The 24689-nt window shown below is 39.9% G+C and overlaps 2 protein-coding genes and 7 non-coding genes across 10 annotated transcripts in view; 2 read left to right on the forward strand and 7 right to left on the reverse strand.

The window, feature by feature from the left end:
- Positions 1 to 101: 101 nt before the first annotated feature.
- Positions 102 to 10707, forward strand: LOC120804650 (STAM-binding protein-like A). Of its 2 annotated transcripts, none has more exons than XM_040154141.1 (11): positions 102 to 242; positions 1029 to 1102; positions 3689 to 3913; positions 4364 to 4439; positions 4541 to 4636; positions 5160 to 5559; positions 5769 to 5893; positions 6447 to 6584; positions 7480 to 7592; positions 7775 to 7874; positions 9602 to 10707. In XM_040154141.1, the coding sequence occupies exons 3-11, from the start codon at positions 3711 to 3713 to the stop codon at positions 9656 to 9658; spliced, it is 1308 nt and encodes a 435-aa protein (XP_040010075.1). In that variant the 5' UTR covers positions 102 to 242; positions 1029 to 1102; positions 3689 to 3710; the 3' UTR covers positions 9659 to 10707. The 2 variants fall into 2 exon arrangements, with proteins under 2 accessions (XP_040010075.1, XP_040010076.1); XM_040154142.1 differs by having other exon boundaries at positions 1046 to 1102.
- A 488-nt stretch (positions 10708 to 11195) lies between these two features.
- trnap-ugg lies at positions 11196 to 11267 on the reverse strand. Its single transcript has one exon. It is a non-coding gene; the product is annotated as a tRNA-Pro (tRNA).
- A 3027-nt stretch (positions 11268 to 14294) lies between these two features.
- trnap-agg lies at positions 14295 to 14366 on the reverse strand. The gene has a single exon. It is a non-coding gene; the product is annotated as a tRNA-Pro (tRNA).
- An 848-nt stretch (positions 14367 to 15214) lies between these two features.
- trnap-agg lies at positions 15215 to 15286 on the reverse strand. Its single transcript has one exon. It is a non-coding gene; the product is annotated as a tRNA-Pro (tRNA).
- Positions 15287 to 16134: 848 nt separating this feature from the next.
- On the reverse strand, positions 16135 to 16206 carry trnap-agg. The gene has a single exon. It is a non-coding gene; the product is annotated as a tRNA-Pro (tRNA).
- A 584-nt stretch (positions 16207 to 16790) lies between these two features.
- trnap-agg lies at positions 16791 to 16862 on the reverse strand. The gene has a single exon. It is a non-coding gene; the product is annotated as a tRNA-Pro (tRNA).
- Positions 16863 to 17700: 838 nt separating this feature from the next.
- On the reverse strand, positions 17701 to 17772 carry trnap-agg. The gene has a single exon. It is a non-coding gene; the product is annotated as a tRNA-Pro (tRNA).
- A 409-nt stretch (positions 17773 to 18181) lies between these two features.
- On the reverse strand, positions 18182 to 18253 carry trnap-ugg. The gene has a single exon. It is a non-coding gene; the product is annotated as a tRNA-Pro (tRNA).
- Positions 18254 to 19125: 872 nt separating this feature from the next.
- The window catches only part of ppil2 (peptidylprolyl isomerase (cyclophilin)-like 2), a 32795-nt gene continuing 27231 nt past the window's right edge, over positions 19126 to 24689 (forward strand). The window contains exons 1-10 of the mRNA XM_040156433.1: positions 19126 to 19312; positions 19496 to 19545; positions 20961 to 21006; positions 21276 to 21338; positions 21759 to 21810; positions 23139 to 23190; positions 23570 to 23661; positions 23904 to 23993; positions 24106 to 24181; positions 24370 to 24530. Of these exons, the coding sequence (XP_040012367.1) occupies positions 19281 to 19312; positions 19496 to 19545; positions 20961 to 21006; positions 21276 to 21338; positions 21759 to 21810; positions 23139 to 23190; positions 23570 to 23661; positions 23904 to 23993; positions 24106 to 24181; positions 24370 to 24530 (714 nt within the window). The 5' untranslated portion in view covers positions 19126 to 19280. The remainder of the gene's footprint in view (positions 19313 to 19495; positions 19546 to 20960; positions 21007 to 21275; positions 21339 to 21758; positions 21811 to 23138; positions 23191 to 23569; positions 23662 to 23903; positions 23994 to 24105; positions 24182 to 24369; positions 24531 to 24689) is intronic.

The following is a 24689-nucleotide window of genomic DNA, read 5'->3' on the forward strand; positions in this document are numbered from 1 at the left end:
CCGTTCACAAAAAGAGCAGTTAACAATTTTTTTTATTTTTTTTATTTTTGAAAATATTAAACAATAACATATCGATATCCTCCGGGGCGTGATTCGTCAGGCGGAAGTTGTTTGGACTGCGGAAGTGTGCAGGCCAGTACGGGCGCTGGACTGAAACGATCCGCCTCAGGTTTTTTAATGTGATCTGGTTTTGATCCAGCTGTATGTAGACCTCCGGGAGCGTCGGTTTACAGCTCGATCGGGTAAGATTTAACATAACGTTCCTCCGCGGTCGCTTGCGCTGCTTTGCCGTTTCAAACTCGTAGGCTGGCTTCGCTAAGTTAGCCGAGGTAGCGCTGCTAACGCGGTGTCGTACAGCAACACGGAGGGTTTGAGAGGATTTCAGGAACCTAAAACATATAATTATCTTTATCTTTTCCCCCAGAGCACGTCAGTGGACGAGGGAGTTTCTAACTGAGGTGAAAGTAACGCGAGTCACTCAACATTTGAGCTGAAAAGGGCTCACAGTGTGGCATTTTCTCTGAATTACCACTGGAGTGACAGCCGGAGGCTCGTTGGTTTTTAATCTAACTCTGACACCACCTTTATCTATCTCCTTATATAGATTATATATCGATTTAAAAAAATGCAAAGATAAATACGCAGACGACATCTTACGATTCGGCAGTGAAGTTTTCCCAACCAGACCACGTCAGTTCAGGTCTAGCTCAAAAACCACTACAGCTTGACAGGCTTGTCAAATCTGTACCGTATTAACCCCAGGGAAGCTAAAAACACTTTAAACCACAGATTTGTGAAACCTTTTTCTATTTGTGAAAACAAAAAAGGTTTCAGTTTGTTTTCCCCATCCACACCACGTTAGATCAGATCTAGCTCAAAAACCTCTCTACTTAGACCACTACACCTAGACTTGTCAAATCTGGACTAGATTAAACATGGAGATGCTAAAGACTGTTTAAAAGATAGTCTGAGATTTGTGAAACCTTTTTTTTTCTATTTAAGAAAACATAAAAATGGCTATTTTGCAGCTTTTTTTCCTGTCCAGACCACACCGGACCAGGTCTGCCGGATCAGGAGCTAATTTTCAGCGTTGTAATATACAGTAAGTATGGTGATAAACTGTAGGTGATTACAGTCCCTGCAAATTTTGCTTTTTCTTTGTCTGTTTACATGTTTTCAGTCACTGCTCAAATATTTCCAAATATCAGCAACCGGTCCTTTGGTAAAAGTAGCAGTACCACACTGGAAGAAATACTCTGCTCCAAGTACTGCGTTTTCAGCTGTTGGGCGACTATTCCAATCGTGGATTAATGATTTAAGATCATTTTCAAGCAAACATCCCAAAAGTTTGATGATTCTAGCTTCACCAATCTGAAGATTTGACGCTTTTATCAGCATTACATTATGGTAAACTGAATATGTTTGAGTTTTTGACTGTTGGTCAAACAACAAAAAAAAAGCTATTTGAGGACATCACTTTGGGATATTATTACTAAACAGCTTATCGATTCATTGAGAAAATAATCAGCAGATCAATCGATATTGTTTTTTTATATGAGGGTTATACCCAGAATATCATAACTTTATCCAAAGTTGTAGATCTTTTTATTTCTCTACGCCAAAAGATGGATTTCAGTGTTTTCGAAAAAGACTTAACAGACTGAGTATTTAGCAATGGCCCAAGCGGAGGCTATTAACTCTACCATTAGAAAAGGTTACTTATATACTAAAAGGGAAACAGGGTATTTTTCATAAAAGGTTTGGGGACCATTTATTGCTTTTGTAAAGTGTAGGGACTTGACAGATGATGAAGTGGAGGTGTGAGTACTCCTCAAACCCCGTAGTATGTTTTAGGCAAGCTCTCTAGACAGTTATTATGTGGCGTTTAATGAAGTAGTATTGGATAGTTCATTTTCAGTTCAGACATGCTCTATTAGGAATTACCACTGAATGAGCAAGCTTAAAAAAAAACCAAACAGCTGACGAGTTCATCAGCCTCTCCCTTTTTATCAGTGCTGCGCCTCTTGGTCTAACCTGGTAACAATTGCCCCCCCGTGACACGCTGTGCTTCTGTGAGCTGTACCAGCAAGCCAGGAAGCCGTCAGGGTCCAATCAATACAAGCCATCTGACTGTTAGTCAGGATGCTTATGAAGCACTCTCCCATTTAACTTGGTTTGATCAATACTCTGCACAGTAGAAAAGCCTAAGTCATGGAGCCTCCCAGTAGAGACGCTGCTTTTTTCTAAATATACTCAGCCAGTGATTTTCAGAGCGATCTGTGGCCTCAATCCAAGCTGTGAAGAGAGGGACACTGCCTCTTTGTTCCAGTTTATGCAGGATATTAAACTATACTCATACCCATATTAAGTTTGAAATATTTTTTCCATGAGCAGTATTTCGGCATGGTTTGCCAAATTTCCAACAACGTAATTGTGAATTCATAATAAACACCTTTTTTGTTGAAAATGACTAAAACCCAGTCGGAAACACCTTCGATTTTTGTGTTTTTTTTTAAGATTTTGTGGCTATTAACATCTATTTTAATGTTATTAATTAAAGTTCCCTAACGACTGGGGTGCTTGGTCATTCATATGTCCTTGGTCCTGGGTGGAAGGTGCTCACCAGTCATGATGGAAGCAAAACGTTAAGTCAGGACAGAGAAGAAGAAAGCTATTGGCATTGTAGGGACCCGTGATTACCTTACCGGAAAATTGCCAAAAATGGTGGATTGCGCTGTTGAAAAGCATTGAAGATGAAAAAGTGTCTTATAAACACACACAGTGTGTGACATCAACTCTAAGACAAATATGAAGTATGTTGTCTGCTACAGGTGCTTAAAGGGGCAGTTCACCCAAATCACAAAGAAAAAGAGAATCTTTTGTGATTGTGGTATCTAGCCATGCAGGTAGTTTCAGTTTTACCTGCGGATATGTTTTAGATATCCTGCTTCACTTTTGAATGAAATCTTTATTGAAAACTGTTTACTTTACTACTTTTTAAGTGCTTTGAGCAGCCCATTTTAAATAAATTTCATCTCCATTGTTTTGGGTTGGTGGCAGAAGTTTTAGAGACAGAACACTCAAAAACTCAGCACTTCAAGCTGAAAATATCTGCATGGTTGGACACCTTGAGGGATGTAGTTAATATATATCTAGATATATAAATATATATATGTATATATCTATAGATATATAGATATCTATATATCTATGTATATCTATCTATATAGAACATAGAGAGAGAGAGATGTATAGATGTATAGATATATATATCTATATATATATCTCTAAATATATATCTATATATATATATATCTATATATATATATCTATATATATATATATATATATATATATATATATATATATATATATATATCGATATCTAGATAGATATAGATAGATATAGATCTAGATAGCTCTCTATAGATCGATTAACATCTATATAATTGATTAATTTAGATTAACAGACCCTTTTATTATGAAGTTATCTAAATCTACTGCAGGGCTTTTTTTGTTTTTAAATAGAAAGTTATTCTACATAGGGAACAAACAAAAATGCCAAATAATATAGTGTTCATAAACTCTCTCACAGGCAGTGCACATGGTTTTCTGCAGGTCGGTCAACACAGCACTGGCTTGCAGATTCCACTGAGAGCAGTATTAGACATTTGGCCTGTCCTCCCAGTGTTCCAGGTTGAGCTGTCGCAATGGCGGACCACACTGATGTCAGTCTGCAGCCGGAGGAGCGAGTCCGTGCGTTGACCAAGAAGGGAAGCACGGTGGAGGTCAATGACGACGTGCCCCCACGCCGCTACTTCCGCTCAGGCATGGAGATGATCCGGATGGCTAACATCTACACAGAGGAAGGCAACATCGAGCACGCCTTCGTCCTTTACAATAAATATATTACGTAAGTACATTCATTTGATCGTATTCGCTGAATTAGTTCAAGTATTTATTAATTTGTCCTTCAGACCGCTTTGTCGTTTCCTGCAGAGTTTGGGGTTACAAGTAAATACATTAAACTTGTTGTGTCAAGTTGAGAGGAAATATTCAAGAAGGATAAGATGCTGAAGAGAGTTTACACAAAGCCCTTCCTCAAGATTTATCTTCGTGTCTTCCTGTAAAAGAGCTGAATGGTTTCAAAAATTCATTGATGTCAGAATGATGTTGTCCTGTCCTTGCCTCAGTTTTGTGACACTGCAACTGAATAATGAGCACTTAGGTGGAGATTTTATTTTTGAGGAAACCAACCACGTCAAACGCTACGTAGTCTGTCACTACTCCGAATTGCAATTTGTAGTCCATGGTTCTGAACAGAGGTATAGAAAATACAACAAGAATTTCTCTTTTCACCAAGGCTCTTTATAGAAAAACTCCCCAAGCATCGGGATTACAAGACCGCTAACATTCCTGAAAAGAAGGACACACTAAAGGTGCGTAAACAGCGTTAATACCGTGCTGTAAAACGCAATTCAATCGTTTTTCAAGCAAATGTTTCAGCTTAACGTTTAAATCGATTTTCTTTCTTCTACAGAAACTGAAGGATGTTGCATTTCCTCAAGCAGAGATTCTGAAAAAAGCTCTTTTGAGGAGATTTGAACAAGATTATGAACAATATCTGGTCAAAAAGGTAAAGTGTCTGACAGCTCCTCAAACACTTTTATGTCTTTTTAGTTTCTTAAATTACATTCTCAAATTAATACACATTGAGAAACAGGAACAATAACTAATTTAAACAGAATGCAAAATATATGTAATACACATTTACAGTACAGCATGCGTTGTGCATAGATTTTACAGTGTGTCGTCTACACTGTAAATGGGGTGAAACATTAACCAGCACCACAGCAACTGCATGCCATGGTTGTAATAAAAGGAGGCAGCCGTTCAGCATTAGACTGAATGGAGGCAAAACAGTGACATTGACCTTGGAGAGTCACATTGTTTATTACAGCGAGTGAAACGTATTCCTTTCAACTTGCACCATACATGAATTATTCTGCAACAAAACCGCTGTTGTAGAGGATAACGTCAGCAAATGTCATGTCACCCAATTTTGCTATGTATGTCTATTTTTTCTTGATGAAAAGAACAATAGACCACCTGCTGAAGCTCAAACTTGCACGCCCCTGATGTGTTTGCTTTATGCTCAGAAAGCGGAGGAGGACGCCCTGGCGCAGGAGCAGTCCCGGCGGCGAGCGCTGGATGCCGAGCGGGAGCGCGTGGTCGAGATGCAGCGGCGGCAGCGGGAGCAGGAGCAGTTCAGTGCCTTCGAGGAGATGATCCGCCGCCAGGAGCTGGAGAAGGAGCGCCAGCGCGTGCTCCTCGAGTTCGCCACGCCCGCCGTGCCTTCTCCGGACACGCCCCTCATCCCGGGCATCCAGGGCCCCCCGCTGGTCTCCCCCAGCCCCCCGCAGAGCCCGGGGGACCTGTCCAGTGGCACCAACCAACAGTACAATCACCCTCACGCGACCAACAGCACACCTGCCACCGGCCCGCCCAGCTTCGACCGGTCACTCAAGCCCGGGTCTCTGTTCAGCCCCTGGAACAACAGTGAGTTAATCTTTTGCGACATTAGGGGCTGGCCCTCAGAGGATTTCAGTACTGCCCTAGTCCCGCTTTACAGTATTTAGTCTTCTGAGCTGATTTCGTTCCCCCTGACCTACTTCATTTCCTGTTTACACCATGCCTTGTGTCAGAACATCACGAGAACCTAACTTTTCCATTCGGCTTTTGTCTATTCCTCTACATGGTTCGTGCAGATACAATGGTGGATGCCCTTCGGCAGTTGGCTGTTCCCGCTGAGCTGTGCCGGAGCTTTCTGAGGCTGGCCGAGGCCAACACAAGCCGAGCTGTAGAAACTTGTGGCATTCTGTGTGGCAAACTGGTAAGACTGTGGAACAAAGAGACTGTGTTGAACCAGCAGAATTTAATCGTTCTGTTACAGGAAGAAAAAAAAAAAAGAGTATAAATGAGATGTTAATAAAAATCCTTCGATCGTGTCCTTAAAATTAGGGGTTTTAATCATCAGTCAAACTACAGATCTGCATCACTGAATTCAGTCACCTGAGATGGTTAAAGAAGGAAATTCTCTGTTCCGGTGCCTGTAATACTGAAAAAACGCTTTGAATGAAATCGAGACATCAGCTGACCTCCCACCCCAGAGGGGTACAGTGCAATCTGACACTTCTCTCACTGCCTGAGATCTGCTGTGGCTTTTGGTTGGAGAAACATGAGGCTCAGTTGCCGATCGGGTCAACTTAAAAGTCCTTTTCACTTTTTTGTGAGCATGACTGGGTGTTTTTGCCTGCGGCGAACCAGTCGGTGCTCTGTTCATTTTGTTCAGGCGAAGTCCTTGGGCGGCTTCTTGGCAGAAGCTCGCTATGAGCTTCACGATTTAAAGGAGCGTAACGGTGTGCCGCTTTTTGTGTCCGTTCCAGACCAGAAACGCGTTTACCGTGACCCACGTCATCGTACCGAAGCAGTGCGGCGGACCGGACTACTGCGACACGGAAAATGAAGAGGAACTCTTTCTCATACAGGACCAGTACGATCTCATCACCCTGGGCTGGATACATGTGAGTAAAGATGGCAAAACGGGCAACTTCAGGTGCAAGCTAATCCTTCGCTATAATCAAATGAAGGAGGGAAAAAAAAGAAAACCTTAAGAGAACACGTCAAAGATGTTTTAAACGCCTCTACGGTGGAATTTGGAGAAACCTTTTCATTGATCTAAGACATTGTCATTGAACAGTGATGTGATACAGGAACATGTTATGTTTTGAATAAACAATTAATTCATGGTCATGAGAATTGTGAGCACATAGGGCCGAGCCATGTGACGTAAATCAGTATCATGATATTAAGAGGAATATCTTTTCGATTTTGACAGAAATTATGATGTGGCAGATGTTTTGCAGAATGACTTTTAATAATATCAAGCGGTTGTTCAGTGCAGGGAATTTTCCCAGATTGAATTAAACAAAACTCTTCACACATGTAAAACAAAATGCTCAACTCATTTTGGTACTTGGTAAAATAACATGATGTAATACTATTGTTACAGTACAGTTCCGCAAAAGTTAATATACAATAACACTGAACTATTAACTATTACCCGGCTCTCATGACCACAGGGTTTGAGTTATTATAATTTTAAATCCGCATGGTTAATTTTACACTTTTGACCTTCACAAGGGCCTGTTTTATTTGTACACATGTACATTTAGGCAGAACCCCTTACATCGTCAAGGTCAGCGGGGTTAATAAATCATTCTGATGGCCGCTTTGCACTGAACACTGACACACTTGTGCAAAGTGTGGTTTGGCAGTTCAGGGGCTCTCAAGAATAGGACGTCATGTTGAGGTTTCGCAAACTCTCCTTTGATCCCGGTTTTTGTGTTTTTGTTTGGCTTGTGCCGTAAATTGAAATTGGCCGACCATGAAACTGAAGTCGGGGCTTTCTCTTTTCAGACTCACCCCACCCAGACAGCCTTCTTGTCCAGCGTCGACCTCCACACACACTGCTCCTACCAGATGATGCTGCCGGAGGCCATCGCCATCGTCTGCTCGCCTAAGTTCAATGAGTGAGTCTCAGACCCGCTGGCGTCCCGTCAGTGTAAACGTTAGAATCGGGGAGTTGACTTCAGCTCGCGGGTCTCCTTCCCCGCCCTCAGATGTTTTTGTCAGTACATTGCCATTGTATTTTCCCAAGTCTCCCTAGGCTGAAGTGTGACTGTGTGTGTGTGTGTGATGGTGTTTGTCCCAGGATCGGCTACTTCCGGCTGACGGATCGAGGAACAGATGAGATCTCCACGTGCAAACAGAAAGGCTTTCACCCTCACAGCAAAGAGCCCCCTCTCTTTACAGTGAGTGCACCTGTGCTGTCAATATTAAGGCTTGTTCACTTGTTCCTAATACAAACTGGTTTCTTTTTAGTAATGTAAGAAAGAATCGTGTTCTTGATACTAGCGCACAATTTACGTGTCTCAAGGAAATTCCTGACGGAGCGGAAACTACACTAGGAACGAGTGTGATGATCTTAGGTCACAAGCAGACTTTTCATCTTGGTTTAATGGGTCCGATCACTCAAAATATCTCTTCTCACTTGCTTCTAGCGGTGCCAATCCGCGTCCAGATTTTTACTACAGTCCAATGAAGGCGAATTAGAATTTGTTAATGGTGTCGACAGCATTAGAAAAACTCAGCAGTATTATCTCTTTCCGAAGACAAATGTCCCAAAGTCAACAACACAAAAACAAAAAAAGGGAAAAACATCAGAAGTGGAAATTGCATCGTATAGTTTTGGGGGGACAGATCTTCATTGGAAAGAGTATAGCTTTATCAGGGGAGCTCCCCGCCATTAATAACTATGTACACTCATTAACTGATGTGCAACAGTCCCAGATTTTTGGTACAGTTTCACAAAACCAGTAAATCTAACTCCCCCCTTCAATAGCAAGGGGAGTCACTTTTAAAGGGTGAGTTCACGCAAATAACCCCCAAATCTACCTCCTGAGAAGAAATGGTCCTGTTGAAATCTCTAGACGGCATTTTCTGTAGGTTATTCAGACTAACAGGGAGATTGTTCCTGGAAAAGAAATGTTGCTGTTGAATTTTTTCTGTTTTTTTTGTTTGTTTTTTTTTCCACTGGTGCCGGCACCACAAACTAAATTCCATTCTCATGGGTTGGAGACAGAAAACTTAGGGTCAAAAAGAAGAAAGAGTCAAGAGAGATTTTTAATTCGGGGTATCGGCAGGTGTAGAATATCGAATCTAGTTTCCTCACAAAAGCCTGTGAATGTATTAAAAGGTCTTAAATGTACTGAACAAAAGTTTTCTTTGGGCAGTAATGGTAGTTCTAACATGTTTCTATATGTGACTTCAGGCTTCAGGAGACATTACACACCTATAAATTAAAAGTTTCGGCATCGGATTGGGCTCACAAGAGGCTGTTCGGTCCTTTTTTTTTTTTTTTTTTTTTTAATGGAGTTCCAGTCATCACTGTCAGACCTGTAGTAGACACTTTCACTGCTGCTGCTACAGTAGCTGGGAAAAGCTCATTGAATCATAATGGGCAAGTCAAGATTTGAACAAAAACGTCAGTGAACTTTAAAGGAATTCATCATTTTTCTTTGGTTAATCCATCCATCCATTTTTCTACTGCTTATCCAGGTCCAGGTCACATAAATTAACTTAAATGTATCATTATAAATTATTGTTATGTGCTGCTGGGAACTACTTGAAAAAAGTGATAACAGAAACTCTGTTATTGTGATTCGGGTAAACCAGCCCGAATCACGGTAAACACGAAGGGAATTTATTTCGTTTTACTCTGCCCAGTCAGGTTGCAAAGGCACAGACTAAACCCAAATAGGGAGACTGTTAGTTAAGTTCTTTAAAAAAAGGGAAGGGGATTTCATTTTTTTCCCCTTTATTTCCATTTCTGTTTTTCAAAATGTTCCTTTTCAGTAATGGCCAGGAATAATCCGTTTTTTTTTTTTTTCTTCCTTTTGCCTGCAGTATTGCATTGTAGCTTTTTTTTCTGTCCATGCGAGCAGACTCTTAACCACTCACATCTGTTTCTCCTTTTCAGCATGCGGGACATGTCACCATCACCAATGACACTGTGTCCATGATGGATTTGCGGTGATTTTTTTTTTTTTTTTGTCCTTTTTCACCAGAACACTCACAGACTGTTTTATCAATCTGCAGACTGGAGAAAACACTCATTTTTATTTTCGAGACGGTACTGAGCAAATGCCGGCCCCGAGTCTACCATTTACATGGACTTCAGTTGTTCTCAAAAGAAACGACATTGTGAACTGTTTTTTTTTTTTTTTTTTTTTTTTGCTCTCTAAGAAAACTTCTAAGCATTACTGCACTTTTCAAGCAAAACAACTACTATGTACTTAATGGACTGGCAAACCTCTGGGTCTCCAACCCTTTTGTTTTTGTGAATATGTGCTATAGTTCCCTCCCGTTTAACCTTCTTCTTTTTTTTTTTTTTTTTTTGTCATTGATGAAAATGTATGTTTTTACAGTAACAGGTGAGTCTCTGGTGCCCCAGCATTTGTTCCATACTTGTCAAAGTTTGGTTCTGCCTGACAGATAAAGTGCCAAGGATGAGAACATTCACTTGTCGTCGAGTTGTTCATTGTGCAACACGAAGTTCAGTGTGAAGTCTGTAGTTTGTGATCAGGTCTTTGTTGTTTTGTCTCGGTGTGTTTCCTTCATAAGCTGCTGAAGTGCTACGAGTGATGAGAGAAGTGAGAGCCAGTTGTAACTCAGGTATGCAGGCAGTGCTGCTGTTGCTGCCCTGTATTATATTTTTATACACAATCATCATCACTCCACAGTATCAATTATCTATAAAAGGGTTTGTTCGAAGTAATTAATTCCTGCTTATGATGGATCCGCCTTCTACGTGGTTTTATTTTCTTGTTCTTTGTTTGTGTTTCTGGGGAAAAAGGGGGTTGGTAGTACCTGTATAATCTGTCCCTGCTCCGGAGGACATGTGTGCAACAGGCAATGCGGATGTGCTTCCGGTTACACGTTACTACATATTACTAACAACCTGGCCAGGGTTTACGCTTCTGGCGGTTTTTTGTTTGCCCGCTTCTCTTGTTAGAAGACGTAAATGGTCAGCCATCATTGTGAGAATACCCTCAATGAATACAATGCCAAGACAAAATAAACTTATTGTAGATGAATTTATTCTGCATTGTTTTGTTTGTCACGTTAGTTACATGGTTCCAATTGAGATAGTCCCGGAGTCATTTCTTTTTAAGATGATATGGGAGAATAAAAAGAGACGAAGTAGAAACCAAACGTTTGAGCTAAATATCATGGCTTAAAGAGCAGAAGATGAGGGTTAAAATGTGATTTGCTAATAAATACCACAGCTGTTTTCAGTGTAACGTGCATACCTGCAAATTAACAAGAGAAGGAGCCAAGATCCCTGCAACTGGACTGCACTTCTCCAGTCAATGAGACACGAGGGGGGGGTCAGTATCTTGTCCAAGGACTCGTCGACATTCAGACTGAAGGAGCCGGGGATCAACCACCGACCTTCTGGTTAGGGGACGACCCACAACCAAAGAAGATGTGTACACACACACAGCCCTCATTGATTCTTTAGGTTGTTAGCAGAGTTATGTTTTATATATTATAACATTACTTGAAGTAACGGGCTCGTCCGGGATTTGAACCCGGGACCTCTCGCACCCAAAGCGAGAATCATACCCCTAGACCAACGAGCCACTCTCACTTTGACAACATGCCAAGAAAACCTCACAGACCCGATTTATTCTCTAATCACTCATGTCAACGCTGGGTTCATATCCCGCACAAGCCCAGTGTTTGAATAATGGTCATTAGTTATACTCTAAAACACATATCTGAATTACATATCACTGATATAAACCAAACTTCATTAAATGTGATGTAGAATTATGCTAATGAATTGATTCCACTTTTTCTCACAGGGAGCCTAAAGTGAATGTCTGTTTTAACACATTTCCAACCGCACAGTATTGATTAGTGATGCATTTCGGGATTTTGCAAAGTACCATTATTGTTGTATAGGCAATGGGCTCGTCTCGGATTTGAATGCGGGACCTCTCGCATCCTAAGCGAGAATCATACCTGGCAAGTTTGTCTAGGGAGCTTATAGTGAATGTCTGTTTTAACACTTTTAACATCTCACAGTGTTGGTCAGTGATGACTTCTGTTCTGGGCTGACGGAAGTGGAACCAGACCTGATCTTCTTCTGCTGTAACCCATCCGCCTCAAGCTTGGACGTGTGCTTTCTCAGAAGCTTTTCAGCTCCCCACAGTCGTAAAGGGCGTTAATCTGAGTTATCGTCACCTTTCTGTCAGCTCCAACCATTCTGGCCGTTCCCCTGTGATCTCTCTCATCATCAAGCCTGTCTACAGAACTGCTGCTCATTGTGAGTTTTTGGTTTGTTGCAACATTCTGAGTTAATAAATGTTGCAATAAATGTGGTTCTTGTACTTTACTTGGGTCCAACAAACCCTTCATGAAAAAGCAGAGTCTAGTGTTTGCTGCTTGTCTACAGGTAATGCTAGTTAGCAACACCACTAAAGAGCATCTCTAAATCCCAATCCATGTACACAAATATGGTTAAAAGAAGTCAGAATATCCAACATGTCACAAAGAGCAAAGGGTGGATGTGGGGAAAAAAAAGGCTTCAACAGATTTTTCATATGATTGCGTTAATATGTTACATTAGATTGCTAACCCCGTTTTAGAACTACTGAACTAAACTACCTAACTGGTTACTAACTAAGTTGTTTGTTAATGAACTGATTCTATGTCTCAGTGCATTGGAGCCACATGAACGTCTGTTTAACAAGGCGTCCAACCTCACAGTATTAATCAGTGATGCATTTTGGATTTTAGCGAAATACCATTACTGTTGGAAAACGGGCGTTAATCTGAGTTTTGTCACCTTTCTGTCAGCTCCAACCATTCTGGCCGTTCCTGTGATCTCTCTCATCATCAAAAATTCTACAAACTGCTGCTCATTGTTTGTCTTTGGTTTATTGCAGACATTCTCATTTATAACATCGAGGATGACATTGCAATAAATGTGGTTCTTGTACTTTACTTGAGTACTTCCATTTTATGGAACTTTACACTTCTATTCCACCACATTTCAGAGGAAACTTCAGAGATTTTACTCAGCTACCGTTATCTGACAGCCATAGTTTCTTTTCAGATTACTATTTTACATCAAAGAAAAAACATATGATTACCTCGTGAAAAACAATACAAACCCTTCATGAAAAAAGCAGAGTCTAGTGTTTGCTGCTTGTCGTGTTTCAGGTGTCAATGAGTTTGTAACATTTCCACTAAAGAGACAATTCCTCTCTAAACTTCTGATATTGTTTCATTTAATCAAATATATGTTTGAGGCTGTTTGAAGTCATATTATCTTTGAGGCCCAAAGAAGTCAGAATATCCAATATGTCACAAAAAGCAAAGGGTGGAGAAAAAATGGAGAAAAAAAGAAGAAGAAGATGTCGAGCTTTGATTTTCCCTCTTTCCTCTTCGTTAATCTTCTAATGTTACATCAGATTCGCCGTGTGAACCCCCGGTTGGGAACTACTGAACTAAACTACCTAACTGGTTACCTAACCTAGTTGGTTTGTTACTGAATGATTCTATGCAGTGCATTGCTGCCACATGATTGTCTGAGTAAGAAGGCGTCCTAAAAAATGATCAACAGTGTTGATCAGTGATGCATTTTGGGCTTTAGCTAATTACCATTAGCTAAAAAGGGCGTTAATCTGAGTTATCGTCACCTTTCTGTCAGCTCCAACCAAGAACTGCTGCTCATTGTGAGTTTTTGGTTTGTTGCAACATTCTGAGTTAACTCTAGAAACTGTTGTGTGTGTGAAAATCCAAGGAGATCAGTTGTTTCAGAAACACTCAAACAGGCCAGTCTGGCGTCAACAATCATGCCAAATCAATGTCAAATTCATTGAGATCACAATTTTTTCCCCATACTGATGTCTGATGGGAACATTAACTGAAGCTCCTGACCTGTGTCTGCATGATTCTATGCACTGCATTGCTGCCACACGATTGGCCGATTGTCTGAGTAAGAAGGCGTGCAGGTGTTCCTAATAAAGTGCTCGGTGAGCTCATATTTAACCGAGAGTTTTTATATACAGCAAATTCTTTTCTGTTTTACACAGACATGATCAAAATGCTCACATGGTATGTCTTCATTGACATATTTCACAACATCTCTCATCGCATTGCATCAAATCTGCCATGGAACGGTTGCCAGTGTTTTATTGACTATGACGGGCTTGACTGGGACCCATATGTGAAAATCATGCCCCTGGACCAACGATCAATTTCAGAAAAAGTATTTGCATTTTCCAGTTAAGTTGGTTCTTTCTGGTTTCACAGAGACTTGATAAAAGAGCTCATATTGTATGTGGGATTCTACAGATTTTTCATATGATTGCATTAATTGTGATGTAGAATTAAGTTGCTAATGAATTGATTCCACTTTGTCTCACAGGGAGCCTAAAGTGAACATCTGTTTTAACACATTTCCATCCTCACAGTATTAATCAGTGATGCATTTTGGGCTTTAGCTAATAACCATTACTGTTGTATAAGCAACGGAGTTGGAGTGATTCTATTTTATGCATGGTTCAGATGTCTGTGAGTTGTTAGCAGCTTCAACAAGAGACATTTCCTCTTTTAATCTTCCCTGAAGTAAACTTTTGAATGCCAGACTAAAAGACGGGCTCGTCCGGGATTTGAACCCGGGACCTCTCGCACCCTAAGCGAGAATCATACCCCTAGACCAACGAGCCACTCACTGCACCAATCTAGGTCAAGAAAAATCGCATAAACCCCCAATATTTTCATTTTATAATGATGGCATAAATGTGGTTTTTGCATTTTGTTGGAGTGATTCTATTTTATGCATGGTTCAGATGTCTGTGAGTTGTTAGCAGCTTCAACAAGAGACATTTCCTCTTTTAATCTCAGATGATTTCAATCAAACAACAGTTGGAGGCCTTAAGAGGTCAAATTATCCAATATTTCACAACAAGAGAAAAACTTGAAAAATTAATAAAGTTGTGTGTCATAACTTTATTCTATTTTCCTCTCCCAGAAATCATCTCACCACTCTTCAGTCTTATCTTGTACATCTTGCAGGTAATACTTTCTCTGAAGTAAACTTTTGAATGCCGAACTTTTACTTGCAATGGACCATTTCCACATTGTTCGACTGGCATTTTTACATGAGTAACAGTTTTTAGTACTTCTTCCGCCACTCTTAGACACATATCTCTAAGTAGTTTTTCAGAGGCCTGAGATTTTTGTTCTCTAATTATTTATTTTTTCCAGTATTTTTTACTGTTTATATCTTTCCACAATCAGACCCCTATGAATTAAATGAATTAAATTATACCGAGTTAACTGAGTGGTTGGACAGAGACTTGACAGACTCATGATTTTTCCAAAAGAAATCACTGAAAGATACAGTAGGTCATACTCTGCTTCCCAGACACAGGAAGAGCTGACGTGGAAACCTATTTTAACATGAGCACTGGCACATGCACATTTATTCATTTCTCACCCGCTCAAGCTCGATTGAACCGTGTGTGTTTCCAGGTTTTGTGAACCAGTTCTTTGTTGGCTCCGACTAAAGGATGGGCTCGTCCGGGATTTGAACCCGGGACCTCTCGCACCCTAAGCGAGAATCATACCCCTAGACCAACGAGCCACTCACTGCACCAATCTAGGTCAAGAAAAATCGCATAAACCCCCAATATTTTCATTTTATAATGATGGCATAAATGTGGTTTTTGCATTTTGTTGGAGTGATTCTATTTTATGCATGGTTCAGATGTCTGTGAGTTGTTAGCAGCTTCAACAAGAGACATTTCCTCTTTTAATCTCAGATGATTTCAATCAAACAACAGTTGGAGGCCTTAAGAGGTCAAATTATCCAATATTTCACAACAAGAGAAAAACTTGAAAAATTAATAAAGTTGTGTGTCATAACTTTATTCTATTTTCCTCTCCCAGAAATCATCTCACCACTCTTCAGTCTTATCTTGTACATCTTGCAGGTAATACTTTCTCTGAAGTAAACTTTTGAATGCCGAACTTTTACTTGCAATGGACCATTTCCACATTGTTCGACTGGCATTTTTACATGAGTAACAGTTTTTAGTACTTCTTCCGCCACTCTTAGACACATATCTCTAAGTAGTTTTTCAGAGGCCTGAGATTTTTGTTCTCTAATTATTTATTTTTTCCAGTAATTTTTACTGTTTAGATCTTTCCACAATCAGACCCCTATGAATTAAATGAATTAAATTATACCGAGTTAACTGAGTGGTTGGACAGAGACTTGACAGACTCATGATTTTTCCAAAAGAAATCACTGAAAGATACAGTAGGTCGTACTCTGCTTCCCAGACACAGGAAGAGCCGACGTGGAAACCTATTTTAACATGAGCACTGGCACATGCACATTTATTCATTTCTCACCCGCTCAACCTCGATTGAACCGTGTGTGTTTCCAGGTTTTGTGAACCAGTTCTTTGTTGGCTCCGACTAAAGGATGGGCTCGTCCGGGATTTGAACCCGGGACCTCTCGCACCCTAAGCGAGAATCATACCCCTAGACCAACGAGCCACTCACTGCAACAATCTAGGTCAAGAAAAATCGCATAAACGCCCAATATTTTCATTTTATATTGTAGGTAATGATGGCATCGCAACACAATAATAAATGTGGTTTTTGCATTTTGTTGGAGTGATTCTATTTTATGCATGGTTCAGATGTCTGTGAGTTGTTAGCAGCTTCAACAAGAGACATTTCCTCTCTTAATCTCGCAGATGATTTCAATTAAACAACAGTTGGAGGCCTTAAGAGGTCAAATTATCCAATATTTCACACCAACCAGACTAGAGAAAAACTTGAAAAATTAATAAAGTTGTGTGTCATAACTATGAATTAAATGAATTAAATTATACCGAGTTAACTGAGTGGTTGGACAGAGACTTGACAGACTCATGATTTTTCCAAAAGAAATCACTGAAAGATACAGTAGGTCGTACTCTGCTTCCCAGACACAGGAAGAGCCGACGTGGAAACCTATTTTAACATGAGCACTGGCACATGCACATTTATTCATTTCTCACCCGCTCAAGCTCGATTGAACCGTGTGTGTTTCCAGGTTTTGCGAACCAGTTCTTTGTTGGCTCCGACTAAAGGATGGGCTCGTCCGGGATTTGAACCCGGGACCTCTCGCACCCTAAGCGAGAATCATACCCCTAGACCAACGAGCCACTCACTGCAACAATCTAGGTCAAGAAAAATCGCATAAACGCCCAGTATTTTCACAATAATAAATGTGGTTTTTGCATTTTGTTGGAGTGATTCTATTTTATGCATGGTTCAGATGTCTGTGAGTTGTTAGCAGCTTCAACAAGAGACATTTCCTCTTTTAATCTCAGATGATTTCAATCAAACAACAGTTGGAGGCCTTAAGAGGTCAAATTATCCAATATTTCACAACAAGAGAAAAACTTGAAAAATTAATAAAGTTGTGTGTCAGAACTTTATTCTATTTTCCTCTCCCAGAAATCATCTCACCACTCTTCAGTCTTATCTTGTACATCTTGCAGGTAATACTTTCTCTGAAGTAAACTTTTGAATGCCGAACTTTTCCTTGCAATGGACCATTTCCACATTGTTCGACTGGCATTTTTACATGAGTAACAGTTTTTAGTACTTCTTCCGCCACTCTTAGACACATATCTCTAAGTAGTTTTTCAGAGGCCTGAGATTTTTGTTCTCTAATTATTTATTTTTTCCAGTAATTTTTACTGTTTAGATCTTTCCACAATCAGACCCCTATGAATTAAATGAATTAAATTATACCGAGTTAACTGAGTGGTTGGACAGAGACTTGACAGACTCATGATTTTTCCAAAAGAAATCACTGAAAGATACAGTAGGTCGTACTCTGCTTCCCAGACACAGGAAGAGCCGACGTGGAAACCTATTTTAACATGAGCACTGGCACATGCACATTTATTCATTTCTCACCCGCTCAACCTCGATTGAACCGTGTGTGTTTCCAGGTTTTGTGAACCAGTTCTTTGTTGGCTCCGACTAAAGGATGGGCTCGTCCGGGATTTGAACCCGGGACCTCTCGCACCCTAAGCGAGAATCATACCCCTAGACCAACGAGCCACTCACTGCAACAATCTAGGTCAAGAAAAATCCCATAAACGCCCAATATTTTCATTTTATATTGTAGGTAATGATGGCATCACAACACAATACTAAATGTGGTTTTTGCATTTTGTTGGAGTGATTCTATTTTATGCATGGTTCAGATGTCTGTGAGTTGTTAGCAGCTTCAACAAGAGACATTTCCTCTTTTAATCTCAGATGATTTCAATCAAACAACAGTTGGAGGCCTTAAGAGGTCAAATTATCCAATATTTCACAACAAGAGAAAAACTTGAAAAATTAATAAAGTTGTGTGTCAGAACTTTATTCTATTTTCCTCTGCCAGAAATCATCTCACCACTCTTCAGTCTTATCTTGTAGGTAATACTTTCTCTGAAGTAAACTTTCGAATGCCGAACTAAACAACGGGCTCGTCCGGGATTTGAACCCGGGACCTCTCGCACCCAAAGCGAGAATCATACCCCTAGACCAACGAGCCACTTACAGGGGTTTATTATCTCGGAAAAATCTCACAAACCCTCTTTTTTTTGTATTGTTTGTCTTTATTAGACCAAGGAGCCAGTTACAAGGCTGACTACTCTCTGTCTACATGTGACCAAAGACCAAATTTTCAAAGCAGGATCAGGCAAAATTGGAGTTTTCAGGGGTTTTCCATGAAGTGAACAGAATCCTTCACAAATGAGAAAATTAGCATGTCCTTTGGAACATTTCAAGAAGATTGTTTTTATAAATTACAGGGGTCATGAGTCTTTTAGATAGAGAGAAGATAAGAGCATTAGGACAGCGACCAAGCTGAAAAAGTTTTCTCATACTCGTACAAACACTTTTCTCATAACGCGGGGAAGGATCCTGGGTAGGAGGAGGTAATGGGAGGCCGTTACATAGTTTTGGCTGGGGAGGAAACATAAATCTGAGGTATTCAGATTCAGGAAAACTATAAAAAAAATCATAAATTAGAGCGTTCAGTAGTATTTATAGTATTTTTCAAATGGTATTGTATTATTGACTTTTATTCATTCCTTTTTGTTTTTTTTAATAATCTTTTTAGAAAGCATGGAAGGAGACATATGAGATCTGTTGGTCCATTCAGTTTTAAACCTCTGGCTCCATGCATGTGAGAAGGTGCTACCATTGAATTTTTGTCTTCTCTTGCTTAAAAAAATGACTGATCAGTTGTTAAAATTGTTGACAATTAATATTTGGTCAATTGACTAATTATGTAATCAACTTAATCGTTTCAGCTTTAGCGTACTGGGTGGTTTTCTGGGTCAATCGGGGCCCAACAGCAAACTTTTGCCCCTAAGGAGATAAACCCGTTTTAACCATTCTTCCAGTAGAGGGAAGCAGAGAGCCGCTGCTTACAATGAACTGCCGTTCATTGCCACGAAGATTAAGAAAAGGGAAGAGGGGAAGAAAAGGGGAAAGGCGAATAGGTTGTGTGTTTTTGTCGGTAAAGTCTTTCGTTTTACCGGAGATAATCTCTCAGACCTACACAACAACTCAAAATGGGGAAGCGACAGCACCAAAAAGACAAAATGTAAGTGTTAAAGTTGTCCTGAGCAATGCACAGCAACACTGAAACGCGTTTGTTGTTGTTAGCTTGGCAAGCTATAGCTGCGTGTTAACGAGCTAGCAAGCGTACTCTGCTTTTACTCGTTTATTTAATGTTTCTTCATTGTCTTTCCCTTAATTCTATGTGTGTGTTTTATCCTCCCGACAGGTACATCACATGTACGGAGTACACACACTTTTATGGAGGGAAACGAGCAGGTGAGTTTGTTTTTCTCTTTCTCCAACTTTCACCCGCTCCGGTTTTAACGTTACCAGATTAAAACAAACGTGAACACATCACAGCTGTAATGTTGCCTTTTGATTTTTTTCCCTCTCGCTGATTTATTATTTTATTTTTTTTATTTGAAGAATTAAATTAAACACTTGCAGCAAATAGACATTAAATTGGCCTTTCTTCAAATGTCAATGCACTGTTACCTTTTATTTTATCAACTTAAATAATAAGTAAACATTATTCAGTTATTATGGCATGTGTAAGAGTTTGGGCACCCTACTGAGTCAGTAGTTAGTAACCCCCCTTTTGGCAGATACCAAAGCTTGCAAACACTTTTTGTAGCAGCCCAAAGTCTTGACTCTTCCTGCAGATGTTTTCAGGCTGTTTCACGGCATGTTTAAGCTTTACCCACAGAGTTTCAGTGATGTTCAGGTCAGGGGACTGTTAGGGCCGTTCCACCAGCTTCAGCTTGTGTGTCTTGAAGTGGTTCATGGAGGAATTTTTTAACGTCTGATTTGGATCATTGTCCTGTTGTAGAAGACAACCTCTATTGAGTTTCACTTTCTCAACAGACTGCAGGACTTTTGCATCCAGAATTTGTAGATATTTAGTGGAATCCATTCCCCTTCTATCAGTGCAGTGTTTCCTAATATTTCCACCTCCATGCTTAACAAGTTAACAGAGTGCTGTTTTCATCAAATGCTGCCCCCCTTTTTTTTTTTCTCCAAACACACCATTGGCAATTGTGGCCCAAAGAGTTTAATATTAACTTCATCCGTCCACAGTCGTTTCTTCCAAGACAAATCTGGCTTATCCAGATGTTCCTTTGTAGCCTTCAGCTGATGACTTTTCCGATGAGGTCACCGGCCAGGTTTCCTTCTGACAACTCTTCCTTGTAGACCTTGTTTGTGCATCAATGCTGCACAGCTGGAACGGGGAACCACCACTCTGGCATCAGCTAATCCTTCCTGCAGGTCGTTTGGACCTAACAGACCTTTTTTGCAGCAGAAATTTTAATAAATCATAATAGGCAATGCACAGGTGCTACAAATAACGTCAAAGATGGATAAGTTTGTGAGCCAGCATGCATAGTAGCAGAGCCCTAGAGCTGATACACCAAAGTGGAATTCAGCCATTATCAATAACGCCCGTGCTTTTTCTGCTGTAAGATGTTGATGATGTCTGTTGTGAAAAGGTCTATAAACTGGCAACTCAGTGTGTGCTACTACACTGAATTTAATAGAGGCTAGTAGAACTATTTTAATATCTACAATTCCACCCATCACTGTCTACAAAATAATGTGTTGTGCAGCTGTTTTGAAAACGTCTATCAAACCAAGCGCCTGTATGGAAATGAATGCAATTTGATGTGTTTTGCTTTCTTTTTTTCACTTTTCAGAAATCCCGCAGGCAAACTTCAGACGGCTTTCATTTGACCACTGCAGGTAAGCGGATTCTTGTTTTCCATCCACAGGAGAGGGACATTAGATCTGTCGTACACGGCACAATAACTTTGCTATTAGACTACCAACAAATTCTGGTCATGCTGTTCCACTAGTATAGGATGTTTGGCAACTATAATGTATATTGCACAGATGTGGGAAAACTGGATTGACACTAAAATTCATAGCTTAATATGTTTTTGCTGAGTAATCGTAAATTATATATGATTTGTTTTCATTTTGACTTAACTGTTTTCTCTGAAACATTTCAGCTTGTCCCTGCAGCCATTTGAGTACCCTGTCTGCACAGAGGAGGGAGTTGTCTTTGACCTTCTGTAAGTAGATGATGCTAATTTAAAAAACAAAAAAACAAAAGACCTTTTTAAATAAGGTCTGCCTGACTATAAGTGGTCTTTTGACTGTCATTTGTCGTTGGGTATTTGTGTAATACCCATGAACGAAAATAGGGAAACACAGGCTGTGCTGATCTAACTTGTCACACAAACCAAACAAATACCAACTATGTTTTAGTGTTTGTTTTGCCTTGCTAGTGGTTGGACTATATGGCTGACTTAGATGGTTGATCTGTCTTATGGTTTGCCTGTCAACGCAACACTAGTCACAATAAACAAAAAGAGAAAAATGAAAATTGTTAAATCCCAAACATGTTGTTCATGACAAAGGATTTTTATGTTTTTGTTTGCTTCCTCCTGGTTTGACCTTAAAAATCACTTCCTTTCTACCTTCTGTTTTAGGAGCATTGTTCCATGGATTAAGAAGTATGGTACTAATCCAATCTCCGGAGAGGTAAGAAAACAGTGATTGTCATTATGCTGTTACCGGTCCATTTATCTACTGTCAATTATTTACTGCATTCTTGACATGGTTTCTGCAGCAGTTATGTTGTTGAAATGTTAACCTGTATATCTTAAACTTACTGCACGAGAGTGCTTAAAACGATTATTTAGTTGAACTGAAAATGAATTGTCAGCAGTTCCAATAGCAGTAACAGTTTCCAGCCAATCAAATGTTAGGATTTGCTGCTTTTCTCTGTTTTTTTGGCATTGTAAATTAGATATCTTTGGAAACTCTTAAAGGATTAATAGAGAGAATAGTTAAAAGTTCAACAATTAAAATACTGTTTGGTTGCAACCATACCTTAGAAGTTGAAAAAGTTTTGAATGCTTTTTTTTTTTTTTTTTTTTTTTTTTTGCCTGCATGAAATTGTGGACACTACATGAAAATGTCCACACTGGACCATTTATTCATATTTTAAAACACCAATTTTAAAAGAACATTGTTTAAAAGTTTTCTTCCTAATACAGTGTCATTACTAGACCAGTTGTATATAGAGTATCGCTGTCATGTAATAGTGACTGAAAAACTTGAAAAACATCAGCACTGGTTAGAGTTTAAACCTTTACCCTCCAGTTTTTCCCTTTAATTTCCATTTAAGTAGCTTCAAGGTTGGTTAAATCCACACTGGAATATATCTACACACACACACACACACACACACACACACACACGTACGTTTGTACACTCACCGAGCACTTTATTAGGAACACCTGTACACCTGCTAATTCAAGCAACTATCCAGTCAGCCAATCATGTGGCAGCAGTGCTGTGAATAAAATCCTGCAGATACAGGTCAGGAAGCTTCACATCAAACATCGGAATGGGGGAAAAATGAATCAGTCAGTGAATTCCTTGGACGTCAGTGGCCTCCCCAATCACCAGATCTGAATCCAGTAGAGAACACCTTTGGGATGTGGTAGAACAGGAGATCGTCAGCACGAATGCGCAGCTGACACATCTGCAGAAATGATGTGATGCGGTCATGTCAACACGTACCAGAATCTCAGAGGAAAGTTTCCATCATGTTGTGGAATCCATGTCATGATGAACTGGGGCTGTTTTTTAAGACCAAAGGGAGGCCCTATGTAATATTAGTATAGTTCTCCTAATAAAGTGCTTGCTGAGTATAGATGCAAGATTTCAACAAATGGAAATATTGTAGCGCATGGTCTGTGTGAGGTGTTCTTGAAATGTCTTACTCCGTTTTGGTAAATAAATTTGATCACATTATTTTTATGATTGCACACTGACACCTGAGTTTTTATTCTTTCCCACAGAAACTGGAAGCTAAGTCTCTCATCAAACTCAACTTTGCCAAGAACAATGATGGTAAATATGCCTGTGTTTAATGTAATTTAACCATAAGAGATCCACTCAGAAACTAGGGGCATAATAACCTGATACTGACATTCGGGCTGAATAGGCTTAGTTTCCCAAATCCCTATCACCAAAATCAGCGAGTAGTTATGAATAATAAGGCCAAGCCACAGTTATGTCACTGCTGTGCTGTGTGAAAGCCACTTGTAAAGACTTAGAGTGCTTCTTTGGGTGGGGGGTGGGGGGGGGGGTGGAGGAGGAAAATGTGGGAGAGTTGTTTATAATTCAGCACATTACGTGAGGTACTTTTTGACTTCTGGAGGAGAGGCGTTTCAGCCTGTGGCAGCAGATCGAGAGTGACTCTGTGATTATTCTTTTCATTTTGTTCCAGAAAAGTATCACTGCCCCGTTCTATACAACGTCTTCACAAATAATTCTCACATCGTTGCCAACAAGGTCACCGGCAATGTGTATTCTTACGAGGTTGGTGAACTCACACACTTTTCCTGCATTGATCGGCATATAAATACTTTTTGTAGCACAGACCAATGTCTAAAATTACACACGTACACACATATGTTACTGATTGTGACTTCAGTTTGATATAGTGCAGCCGAAATCTATAAAATGAAACATGAAATTATATTTATTTTCCTTTCGCTCTAATTTGTGACCTTAGTCTGTGCTAAGAGAGTGTTTTCTTAAATATTTCTGTTTCCACTCAGGCTGTCGAGCAACTCAACATTAAGACCAAGAGCTTTAAAGATCTGCTGACCGACGAACCCTTTACCAGAAAGGACATTATAACACTTCAAGTGAGTTGTTGCTTTATTTGGGTTTGTGAAGTTGAAAGCGCATTATTTCGGGAAAAGTTGCCTTTATCCTGATGGTGATTTTGTTGTTGTTTGTTTTGTTTTGTCTTCATAGGACCCCACAAACCTGGATAAATTCAATGTTTCCGACTTCTTCCACGTAAAAAACAACCTGAAGGTGTTGGATCCAGGTGAGTTATCGAATTGTTAGCTGTCATTTTTAAATTAACTGTTTGTGATTTGGAATTCGGTTCTTTGTTCAGTTATAATCAGGAATAAGGGTTAAAATTCCTTTTAGAGTTTAGACCTCATGGTATTTGAAAGTGCTTGGGTTAAAGGATTTCCGTCCTCTTCCTCTTTTTTCCCTGGCACGGTTCAGATGAGGAAAAGGCCAAGCAAGACCCAGCGTACCACCTGAACAGCACCAATCTCGAGACCAGGGAGACCTTAGCAGAGCTGTACAAAGACTACAAGGGAGATCAGCTCCTGGCTTCCACCATGAAGGAGCCAGAGGCCAAGAAGACAGACAAGTTAAACGCTGTAAGGAAAAATGTTGTGATGCTAGAGTTATTGAAAACCGCAAGATGTGGAGAGAGGATGATGAACTGAAGAACCAAGAAACACTGAGACAGCAGATAAAGCTTAGTTAAAATATAAAACATATGCAAACAGACTCTCAGTTTAGATGATTGTATCCTT

Source organism: Xiphias gladius, chromosome 19, assembly GCF_016859285.1.
Source record: "Xiphias gladius isolate SHS-SW01 ecotype Sanya breed wild chromosome 19, ASM1685928v1, whole genome shotgun sequence".
Taxonomy (NCBI): Eukaryota; Metazoa; Chordata; class Actinopteri; order Istiophoriformes; family Xiphiidae; genus Xiphias; species Xiphias gladius.

What these genes read in the sequence shown, in the direction of transcription:
- LOC120804650 (XM_040154141.1), top strand. Translation starts at nt 3,711, where the DNA reads ATGGCGGACCACACTGATGTCAGTCTGCAGCCGGAGGAGCGAGTCCGT. An exon ending in GTTCAGCCCCTGGAACAACA is followed by an intron (nt 5,560 to 5,768) that starts GTGAGTTAATCT and finishes TGGTTCGTGCAG; the next exon opens with ATACAATGGTGGATGCCCTT. An exon ending in TGCTCGCCTAAGTTCAATGA is followed by an intron (nt 7,593 to 7,774) that starts GTGAGTCTCAGA and finishes TGTTTGTCCCAG; the next exon opens with GATCGGCTACTTCCGGCTGA.